The sequence below is a fragment of the Pseudophryne corroboree genome, chromosome 2 (assembly GCF_028390025.1).
Source record: "Pseudophryne corroboree isolate aPseCor3 chromosome 2, aPseCor3.hap2, whole genome shotgun sequence".
NCBI lineage: Eukaryota > Metazoa > Chordata > Amphibia > Anura > Myobatrachidae > Pseudophryne > Pseudophryne corroboree.
The window spans coordinates 849,448,989-849,461,237 of record NC_086445.1 but is presented as its reverse complement, the minus strand read 5'-3'; the positions used below and the strand labels follow the sequence as shown (position 1 = coordinate 849,461,237).

Below are 12,249 nucleotides of genomic sequence, written 5' to 3'. Positions count from 1 at the left end.
TAGGGTTTTTCCTTGCGAAATAAAAGTTTTCACTCTCTTTGACTCCTGCCAATGATAATGAAGAACGTTCTGTATCAAGGTAATAAAGCATCTTATCCTAACAAGCAGTTCCTGGTCTGCTCCAGCAAACCTTTGGCAGTGGTACAAAGGCTAGAGACACACAGAGATTTTCAGTATTGATTGAAAGGAGCGTGAATCAGTTGAGGAAATCTCTGCTCAGGGAGAAACATGTTGGTCTTCCTTTGTCTCCTCTGTACCTTGGCCCTTTTTGGCCCCTCAACCCAAGACGTAACCAGCGATGCCCAGGCGTTTTTACAGGAATATCAAAGAGAAGGAGAACAATTGTATCATCAATATGCACAAGCACAATGGGAATATAATACTAATATCAATGATGAGAATGCCCAGAAAATGGTAGGTACAGCACAATGTCTGTAGAAGTGACTGTTTGGCATCTAAGGTTTTGGTTGGTTGTATATATCTTACAGCATATTGCTATCTTGTCATAAGTAAATTTAATGGAAAGTCCAAAAATGTGGCTCCAGGGATTGAAACACAGATGGTGTAATGCAGTTATACGTCCTGTTGCAGTAGTATTGCTGGCATTTACATTGTTTTGAACCAATTGCAGTATTCCATAGTGTGTGTTAAACCTTGCTCATTTATAATATAAACAACTACTGTATAAATCATTTTTATCATTATTTAGAATGATCTGTATTAATAACTAAGATAGAAACTGTGGGTAACAAATGTATGCAAGAGGCAGATACACAATATACAAAACTCTGCCATTATAGTCCAGGCTTTACGGCTACTCATGTTTGAGTCCAGATGGTTAAATCAAAGGTACTAATTAAGGGGTCTATTTATAAACATTATTTTTATTTAAAAAAAATGTGGAAAAGGGTGTTTTTACACCCTTTTCACATTATTTTAGTATCACTTAAATGTATTTAAGGGCTTTTGGAGCAAACCCTGCTCCAAACCCTTTAATTGTCATTTTTTTTTAGTAACCCACATCGCATTCCCATACTTATAATGGGAAATGCAAGATGGATGAATTTACTAAAAAAAAATTAAAAAAAAAATTCCAGTGTGCCCTGTGATAATAACGCCAGTTTAGGCTGGAGAAATCACAGGGCAGCATTGCGATATGCAGCCTTTTGCACAGCTTTCTCTGACCCCCAGCAGAGAATCTGTGCGGTACCCGACCAGTGTGATCAGCTCTGTATGTCTGATGGATCAGCTCTGTGTGTCCCAATAACCCAGGTTATTGCTGGGGCAGCCCTCATCCAGGTTTGGTGGGAAATATGCTTTATCTCCCCCTCCACCCTTCTCCCCCATTTCCTACCAGTTATAATTCTGGGCTTTATTTCTGCAAACTTTCATTTGGCTGGACTCCTGTTTGTATTGCCCACTTGTTCAGTACATATACTGCTCTATTCTATTGTTGTGGCTACCATCTGTAACATGCTCAGATCCTTCATTGATCTCTGCTGAACTTCCACCCCATGGTATTGCTATGCCTGTGTGCAGGTTCTTTCTACAGGGTAAATCATACTAATACACACATGCCAGTTTTCTGTATATGCCTTGGGTCCTTGTATGGCTTCTGCCCTACAGTGTAACCTTCGTAGTGCGCCCAATATGGCTGCCTTACATAGTATGCCCGTGGACCCCACTCCTAGAATAGTAGCCTGCAAACACCCATTTTGTGTCATCTCTTCTAGGGGTAACCTAATCCACCCAGGGTAATCCTACATAGTATGCCCATAACGTCTGCCTCATCTGGTACATTTTGTGGATGACATGGACAACCCATGGAAGTTATTGCCCAAAATGTCTGCACCTCACCCTGCAATTATGCTCATTGCCCTCTATAGGTTTTGTTGTTAATTATTTCTGCGTAGTTTTGTATTTATAGCAATTCTAACTCCTATGTACGATGGTTCTGATGTCTATAAAGCAACGTTGAGTCCTGTGGGAGAAAAGTGCTATATAAATAACATTATTATTATTACCCGGGTTGTGTTACCTGGAATCTGACCCTGTTAGCTACTCGAACCCGGCACTAACCCAGGGAGCCTGCAGTGTGAACGGGGTTTTGAGCCGCGGTGACATGGCTTGAAACCGTGTTTAATATCCCATGTTGGAACCAAGTTTTTTGGTGTTAAAGGGATAATAGTGACACATTTGCTTTCCGATGGTTCAATGTACACAAACTTTGTTTCATACACAAAATTATTGAAAATAATGTCAAAATTACCTTCAGGCCATATGTATAAGGTGTATATGACACAAATACATTCTGTGTTTACACTTAAGTCCTGTCTCCATGATATCTCATTATGGTATACAAATATTCTAAAATATAAAAAAAATCTAATATCCAAAATACTTCTGGTCCCAAAAAAAATGTATATGGGAGACTCAACCTGCACTTTAATAATTATTAGCTGTAGAAATGTTTCCGTCAACACAACTTCAGTCACTGATTTATCGTTGTACACAAGTCTGCTCTGCCTCTGAGGAGTGAGTATTAATAATGGTGCACACTGTGGAGCTCAGATACACAGCTTTTTATAACAATGAGCAATTCAGACTCTTACGCATCTCAGCTGCAGCACCACTTGTGTAACTGGCTGATTTCAGATTAATTTAACCTTTATTTATGTTACAACAATGTGGCTGGATCAGGAGCTGACTTTTGTGTACCAATAAGACTGGCACTATGTCTCCATTTCAAATAGGAACCCCAAAAACTTTTTGTATAACCATAGTAAAACAATATACATAATTTTCTTAAACAAAAATGTGATGATGATGATGATGATGATGATGATGATGATGATGAAGATGATAATAGATGAGCTTATTTCCCAACTGTTTCTCTTTTGGACTCAAATACTTATGTCATTTTAGTTCTTTGAAATTTGTCCATTCTTTAATGACACAGAGAAATCATGCGCACAGCATCTTTCCACTGCTGTTCTGCTAAGAAGGGCAGTGAGAGAGAACGGGCCTCCCAACTTCCCCCCTACCAAGGGAAAAAATGGGACTGTCCCGACAAAATCGGGTCAGTTGGGACTTATGGAGATCTGTGCCAAATGCTTTCTATAGGGTCACTAGACAATAACTTCTAAGAGTCCACTCATCTTTCAAACAAGGATGGCCCTGAGTTTCTAGGTGGCAGTATGCAAAAGGTCAGACACTTTGATTTGCCTTCACCCCAGGGGCAAACGTAGGATTTCTGCAGGGGGGTTTCAAAATTTTGGATTATAGAGCAATTGTATCCAGCCCATGAAGGATGCATAATTAACATGTAACAAGCTCTAGTCTGCACCAAAGTACATTGTATGTAATACAGTACCTTAGACATATGCAGGCCCAATGATAACAGTAAGCCACTTACAGCATCAGATTCTCTTTCTGGTGCGGTGAGAGAGCATTTAGATCCACAGACACACACAGAGCAAACTTTCCTGGCAACTGGAAACCCCCTGTGCTTGCCTATGCGCCCATACCTTGGCTCTTTTAGGATTTCTGTAGTGTAGAGCTGAGCACCAGGCTCTGTGACGTTATTGAGCAAAAGCCACCACTGGGACAGAGAGTGATATTTTACTGCATTGAACCACATGAGTACTACAGACTTTTAGTGGGACACATCCTTAGCAGTTTAGTTCTACATGTGGATGATGAATGTTACTGAACCTTACCCATGAAGGTGTTAATGAGTTGTATTATGATCTAGTCTCCAAGGGACAACTATGCCAGCTGATAAAAAGACACAGCTAATCAATAGGCCATTACTTGATGATTTAAATGTTCCTTTTGAAAACCATGTTATATTGTATTTCATTAATGGTTTTCCGTGTACTGTATAATAAAACTGCTGACTTTTTTGATACCATTTTCTAACAGATTAAATGAACTAGTATTTTCACAAAACCAAACATAGGCAGACAATACAGATGTAAGTACAGAACAAAAAGACTATGGGCCTAATTCAGCATGAGTTGTAGTTTTGCGAAAAGTCACAAAACTACAACTTTTTCCACTAACATACGGGGGGTGCTCAGCACAGGGCAAGGCTACCCCGCTGGGTCCTGTCCCCCACTCAGGGCCAGTTCTAGACTTTGTGGCGCCCAGGGCGAAAGTTTCTTTCGGGCTTCCCCCAGGTCAAACATAGTGCGCACCGGAGGCACGCGCAAAAAAAATAGGGGCGTGACTTCATAGGGAAGGGGGGAGGCCACAGTTATGCCCCCTGTAGTTATGGCCCCAGTAGTTATGCCCCCCTGTAGCTATGCCCCCAGTAGTTGTGCACCCTGTAGCTGGGCCGCCTGTAGATTTACCCGCAGTTGTTGTGCCCCCTGTAGATTTGCCCCCAGTAGTTGTGCCCAAAGTAGTTGTGCCCCCTGGTTTGTGCCCCCTTGTAGTTGTGCCCAGAGTAGTTGAGCCCCCTGTAGATTTTCCCCCAGTAGTTGTGCCCCCTGTAGATTTTCCCCCAGTACTTGTGCCCCCTGTAGCTGTGCCCCCTGTAGCTGTGCCCCCTGTAGATTTGCCCCCAGTAGTTGTGCCCGAGTTAGTTGTGCCCCCTGGTTTGTGCCCCCTGTAGATATGCCCCCCGTAGTTGTCCCCCCTGTAGCTGTGGCCCCTGTAGATTTGCCTCCAGTAGTTGTGCCGCCTGGTTTGTGCCCCCTGTAGATTTTCCCCAGATGTTGTGCCCCCTGGATTGTGCCCGGAGTAGCTGTGCCCCCTGGTAACACCGCTAATATACACTAACCCCCCCCCCCCAAAAAAAAAATAAAAATAAAAAAAAATAAAAAAAACAATACTCACCAGCGGGCCCGACGCTACCCGCTCAGCAAAGGGATGCAGAGCAGGTAGGCGCCAAGCTCCAGAGGCGCACTTCCCACTCTGCATCCCGCTGCTGCGCGGGTCTCCCTTGCTGCCAGGCCAACACAGTGTAGCAGTTTGGTGCCCTTGACACTGTGCACATGCACATAGAGGAGAGGAGACATGCAGCATCAGCGACGCGTGTACTCCGAGTCCTGAGTCCCGGCCGCTCATGTGAACACACAGTGGACTGTAGTGTGAGGCAGAGGGGGCGGAGTTACGGGAGGGGTGGGCGGTGTTTCGGGGGCGGAGCCAGATGGAGCCACAGTGGACTGCAGTGTATAGCAGAGGGGGCGGAGTTTCGGGAGGGGTGGGCGGCGTTTCGGGGGCGGAGCCAGACGAATAAATGCATTTGTATGTTCCTTACATCCCCTACTGCCGCTGGCTGTGATGAAGCTTGGGCTCCTGCTATATAGCTGTGAATACTGCTGCTGTCTGGCTTCATTCAGGTTTATGCACAACACCATTTTCCTATCACAGTTGCTGGCCCCGTCCCAGGGACCAGCCACCAATAAGCTGTGCTCCTTTCCAGACTGGTCCCTCCTCTCCTGTGTCCCATGTCTATCCTACTCTGTCTCCTCCCACTCCAGTATTCATGGTATGCTGCCTCAGCCTGCCTGTGACTGCCTCCTGAGTCTGTCTCTTCTCCAGCCCTCCCTTTTCTGTGGGTTCTCATGGGCCATGAGAACCCACAGAAAAGGGAGGGCTGGAGAAGAGACAGACTCCCACCCCTCCCGAAACATGGCTGCATACAGTATATACAGAAAACAGTAAGTAGAGGAGATGGAGGGAAACAAAAAATCTGATTAGCCATTATGTGTATAAGTGACACTTCTGCAGACATTATAAATATACAGACGGAGCCATCTGTGCCTGGCGCGCCTACCGCAGTGTCCCTGACGTGTACATGCCCCATTCACTTGAATGGGAGCATCTCTGTGCGCTCCCTGGGTGACTAGGTGGACGGATCGCCTAGTCACGCCGGGAACGCTGCTCTGCGATGGAGCCGCATCATATGAGCGTGGATCCATCTGTATACCACTATTTCTGAGGCCAATATTCATGCATAAGCACACTGTTACTGGGTGCATTATGCATAAGCGCACTACTACTGTGTGGCGTAATTTGAAATATGAGTACTATTGTGTGGCCACGCCCCTAACTTGTAAGGCCACACCGCATTTTGGGTATCCGTCCCTTTGTAAAGTATGGGAGGGCGCAAATTTCTAGTTTGCAGGGAGGCGCCGAACACATTAGCACCGGCCCTGCTCACCAGCCCCGCTCCTGCTTCCCGACCGCTGCAGCCCCCCATCTCTGCTGCCGCTGCTGCTCCGCCCGCTCCTCTCTATGGGAGAGACGTCATGACGTCTCTCCCATAGCAGCGCCACACAAACACTAGAGATCAATTATGACCTCTAGTATCTGACGATGGAGCCTGCTGCAGCGGATGCCCACACAGCCTGCGGCGCCTGCTGCAGCCAGGTAGCAGGAGCTGAATGCAGGATGCGGGGTGCGGGTGGGCCGCGGGCGCCTGCAGGATGACTGTGACCGCCCTGCTTGCCCGTGCCTACATCCGCTCCTGCCCCCCTCCGCTAAAATGCGAGCGCAATGCTAAACATTGATGCGCTCACATGTTTAAAGTTGCCCCCTGCCTCCATAGCCTAGTTGCGAACGCAGATGCTGTTGCACCTTCTTTTGGGTCGCAGCGTCTGCGTGTAATATCACATAGCCGCCGAGGCCCACCTCACAAATGGTCCAGATTTGCCTCTGTTGTCTGGACTGCACCCCCCAAGAGGTGCGTCGATACCTATAAAACGCTGCGTCAAAACTCCATTCCCTCCACCCACCGGTATTTAGACTGCGATTGCATGCGTTCGTACCTTAAGCCCTCACATATGCGTGCAGAGGTGTGCACGCATGCACAGAAGTGCTAAAATTGGCAAACGGGGGTTATTAGAGCGGTTATTCAGACTTTCGCTGTTGTGCGAATTTGCAAGCCGGGCAATTATCGATCAACTGTGCATGCACACGGATCATAGTATGCATGCGCGGGGCCAAACAGCGAAAACAATCCAGCAACTTTTTCGATTGCTAGGCATATGCAAGTAGATTGACAGGAAGCCGGTGTTTGGGTGTGGTAACTGGCCGTTTCTGGGAGTGTCAGGAAAAAGGCAGGCGTGACCAAGCGTTTGGGGGTGGTAACTGGCAGTTTTCTGGGAGTGTCAGGAAAAATGCAGGCGTAACCAAGCATTTACAGGGAGGGTTTGTGACGTCAGCTTCGGCCCCGATGAGCCTGATTCTATCGCACTATAGGTGTAGGTCCTGTGGTACGCACAGACTGGAAAAATCATTTAATGGTGAGTGAGTTGCGAACGGATTTGCAGCTGACCGGCCAACAATAAAATTTTTGCAAGGCGTATGCAGACTTGCACAAGACGGGCTTTCACTCTGTCTGGGTGGCGGCTATCCGATCGCAAACCTCTGCAAATTTGCAGAGGAGCGATCAGGTCTGACTAACCCCCAAAATTCCAATAGCTGATTTATGCTTTGTATTATAATACATTTGGGATTGAGAGCATGCAGTACAGCTCAGTTATGAGGGAGGTTTCTGTTTATTGTAAAATATTTAATTTGACCTCTGAAGTGTTTTTATGGATATTACAAAACATGAGTTTTAGTGAGTGATCGGTCATGAACCAAATATGTGACGTAGGGGCTCTGTGAAATTAATGCTGCCTAGTAGCACATGGTTCATCTGAAGGTAGTTCTTCTTTAATGCCCTGTTTATATTGTATTTCTGTCCAGTACATTACGAGCATGCAGATAGAATGCAATTCCATAGTATATAAAACACACAGCAACCTACAGTCATTAATTTCTATACTTCTAAACTAATCATGCATCAAATGCCATACTGTATTTATTAATTATCAAGTCCTAGACCTAATAATTATAATTTCTAATTGCCACTAATCGCGGCAATAAAAAAAAAATATATATTGCCCGGATGTATAAAAAAAGGGACAGGGACTCTGAAAGGAGCCCATCTGTGCGGTGTTGTAGAAGTGAAGGGATTCTATTGCATGGCTGGTAACTATTCAGTGTGGTGCAGTTGATGGCTTTGCCATCGTTGTTTTTGCTCCTGACTAAGGGGGTGATTCAGACCATATCGCTGCTGTGCGTTTTCGCACAGCGGGCAATCAGCAATAGACTGCGCATGCGTATGCACCGCAATGCACATGCACGTCGGCAGGGCCAGATTAAGTATTGGGGGTGCCCGGGGCACTAAAGGCAGGGGGGCCCAATGGAAGGTGGGGGATGTATAATAAATTGTGCATACCTCCCAACATGTCCCATTCCACAAGGGACAAAATTCTCTCTACCTGGACTTCCCACTTAATATATGATTGGCGTCACCTGTATTGAACTATTTAATTGATAAGAAAGGTATTTCAACACAGGTGATTGCAGTCATAAATTAAGAAGGAAATCCAGGTAGAGAGCATTTTTGTCCATCCTGGAATGGGTCATGGTGGGAGGTATAGATTGTGTATATTAAATTTAAAATAAAGGTGTATATTAGTTTTAACTAATAGTTTAATAATGCCTGGGTACTTTTTATAGCTCCACTACAACTATTTTATAAACTTTTCTTGTAATGGAACAAAGAGAATTTAGCATACACATAGAAAAATAAAATAATTAATCTTGTCACATGCAAGAACAGCAGCAGCTTCTGTACTACTTACACACTGTAACTGGACTCAGGAGGACTTTCTGTGTGTCTCTATTTCTGTATAGACCCAAATGGTATAGTTGCATAACAGTTTACACAGGACTAGGACACTCAGGCGGAGAGGAGGATCCATGTGTCACAGCTCTATCCACTCTCCTATCTCTCCTCTGGTCAGAAAGCTCTGTCGGTAGCTCATGAAACATGATATTCCTGTGTCTCTGCCTGCATTGCATACTGTCCTGCTCACATTCTGGCTGCTGGTTCTGCTGCTGCTTAAGAGGGAAAGCTAGTGATGTCAGTGTGCTCTGGTCGGGGGGCCCCCTGACAAAGGGGGACCCGGGGGACAGTATGCCCTGCCTCCCCCCCTTAATCTGGCTATGCACGTCGGCCAACAACAACAGGCATTGACGGTCAGCGACAGGCTGGTGCAAAAATTTCATTTGCACGGGTGTTCGCAAGGTGATTGACAGGAAGAGGGCATTTGTGGGTGGTAACTGACCGTTTACTGGGAGTGTCAGGGAAAACGCAGGCGTTCCCAAGTGTTTTCAGGGCGGGTGTGTGATGTCAGCTCCGGACCCGATCAGCCCATTCTGATCGCACAGTAGGGGTAAGTCTTGGGCTGTGCAGAGACTGCACACACAGGAATAATCATTCAAAGGTGAGTGAGCTGTGAACGGATTTGCAGCTGTCCGCTGACTGAGGGTTTTTTGGCAGTTCTTCATACACAAGCGATCTCACACTTGCACGGCGAATATATACTCCCCTTGGGCGGATACTATCTGATTGCAGGACAACAATTTTAGCAGCCCAGCAATCAGGTCTGAATCACCCCCTGAGAGCTGGAGCAGGGTTGAGCTGTGAATGACAGCTCAGCCTGTGAAAGAGGCGGTATATCCCACTCCTGGCTCCTACACACAGGGGGTCATTCTGACCTGATTGCACGCTGCAGTTTATCGCAGCGGTGCGATCGGGCAGAACTGTTGGGCTGCTACGATCACCTCTGCCTGATTGACAGGCAGCGGCAGTCGCTGGGTGGGGTGGGGGCGGAACATCCGCATTTCATGGGCGCGGTCCGGCCAACGCAGGTGTGGCCGAACCGAATGAAGGGCGGGCCGCAGTGGCTGCGTGACGTCACACGCAGTCGATGCAGGCCGGGGATCGACGATTAGCTCCCGGCCAGCAGGCTAAAGCTGCGCTAGTCGGGAGCTACTCTTGAAGTGCAAAGGCATCGCCGCTGTGCGATGGCTTTGCACTTCTGCGGGTGGGGAGGGGCCGGCACTGACATGCGGGGCGGGACAGCCATGTGCTGGGCGTCCCCCCTCATGTCAGTGCAGAATTTTGCTGACCACCAGTATATATATAGCAGTACGGTACAGTAGTCCACTGCTCTACCTCTGTGTCGTCAAGTATACTATGCATCCATACCTGTGTTGCATTTTAGTTGTGCGCAGTATATAGTAGGAGGACAGTGCAGAATTTTGCTGACCACCAGTATATATATAGCAGTACGGTACAGTAGTCCACTGCTCTACCTCTGTGTCGACAAGTATACTATGCATCCATACCTGTGTTGCATTTTAGTTGTGCGCAGTATATAGTAGGAGGACAGTGCAGAATTTTGCTGACCACCAGTATATATATAGCAGTACGGTACAGTAGTCCACTGCTCTACCTCTGTGTCGTCAAGTATACTATGCATCCATACCTGTGCTGCATTTTAGTTGTGCGCAGTATATAGTAGGAGGACAGTGCAGAATTTTGCTGACCACCAGTATATATATATATAGCAGTATGGTACAGTAGTCCACTGCTCTACCTCTGTGTCGTCAAGTATACTATGCATCCATACCTGTGCTGCATTTTAGTTGTGCGCAGTATATAGTAGGAGGACAGTGCAGAATTTTGCTGACCACCAGTATATATATAGCAGTACGGTACAGTAGTCCACTGCTCTACCTCTGTGTCGTCAAGTATACTATGCATCCATACCTGTGCTGCATTTTAGCTGTGCGCAGTATATAGTAGGAGGGCAGTGCAGAATTTTGCTGACCACCAGTATATATATAGCAATACGGTACAGTAGTCCACTGCTCTACCTCTGTGTCGTCAAGTATACTACAAAAGTTCAGTAAAATGACCCAAAAATCCAAATTAAAAGCATTTGATGAGAAGTGTAAACTGGCCAATATGCCATTTACGACACGGAGTGGCAAGGATTGGCTGAGGCCCTGGCCTATGTTCATGGCTAGTGGTTCAGATTCACATGAGGATGGAAGCACTCATCCTCTCGCTAGAAAACTGCAGTGCCACTCCTAGATGGGCCAGGTGTTTGTGTCGGCCACTTGGGTCGCTTAGCTTAGCCATCCAGCGACCTAGGTGCACCTCTTTTTTTCTTTGCATCATGTGCTGTTTAGGGACTATTTTTTTAAATCTGCCATCCTGTCTGACACTGCAGTGCTACTCCTAGATGGGCCAGGTGTTTGTGTCGGCCACTTGGGCTGCTTAGCTTAGTCACACAGCTACCTCATTGCACCTCTTTTTTTCTTTGCGTCATGTGCTGTTTGGGACTATTTTTTAAATCTGCCATCCTGTCTGACACTGCAGTGCCACTCCTAGATGGGCCAGGTGTTTGTGTCGGCCACTTGGGTCGCTTAGATTAGCCATCCAGCGACCTTGGTGCAAATTTTAGGACTAAAAATAATATTGTGAGGTGTGAGCTGTTCAGAATAGACGGAAATGAGTGGAAATTATGGTTATTGAGGTTAATAATACTATGGGATCAAAATGACTTTAGCTGTTTTTGAGTGTTTTTTGTAAAAAAACACCCGCATCCAAAACACACCCGAATCCGACAAAAAAATTTCAGGGAGGTTTTGCCAAAACGCATCCGAATCCAAAACACGGCCGCGGAACCGAATCCAAAACCAAAACACAAAACCTGAAAAATTTCCGGTGCACATCACTACTGGAAACCATCTGGTTCTCCACCATTGATGGTGAAAGTATTCAACATCAGCCATAAACCATTGATGATCCCTAGATCAATGATGTTGCTGCACTGCTTCAGCTTGCCTGCTAGTCTTACAGTATGACAGGAATGGCAGTGCAGCTAACGGTGGATAGGTGGCTGCTGTCAGAACGGGGTAGGCACCTCTCCAGCCCAACGCCTTCCTGCACTGCCTGCCATGGGGACAAGGAGTAGTCAACCTGTTTCATTCCATCTGTTTCATTCCATCAGTTATAGAATGCCCTAACAGCAAATCTGTAGAAGGGCATGCCGGGATGTGTAGTTCCACAGCTGCTGGATTGCCACAGGCTGCCAACCCTTGAGCTAGGTCATGCTCTTCTCAACTATATATTTCTCCTCAAATTTTAAATCTGCCCCACCAAAAAGAAAATTGCTCTCTTTTTGTTGTTGTTGCTTTTAACTCAGGCCTGTTATGTGTAGGTGATGGAATGAATGGTGAAGTACAGTCTAATAGGCAGTGGGACTAATTCAGACCTGATCGCTGTGCTGCAAATTACACTGTCCGATCAGATAGTCGCCGCCCATGGGGAGTGAAAACTTGCCCCGTGCAAGTATGCGGTTGCATGTGTATGCTGTGTGAAAATTC

At 46.3% G+C, this 12,249-nt stretch overlaps 1 protein-coding gene across 1 annotated transcript in view; it reads left to right on the top strand.

Moving 5' to 3' along the window:
• Positions 1-214: 214 nt before the first annotated feature.
• Positions 215-12,249, top strand: part of ACE2 (angiotensin converting enzyme 2) — a 164,483-nt gene continuing 152,448 nt past the window's right edge. Inside the window, exon 1 of the mRNA XM_063953199.1 lies at positions 215-414. Coding sequence (XP_063809269.1) covers positions 229-414 — 186 coding nt within the window. The 5' untranslated portion in view covers positions 215-228. The remainder of the gene's footprint in view (positions 415-12,249) is intronic.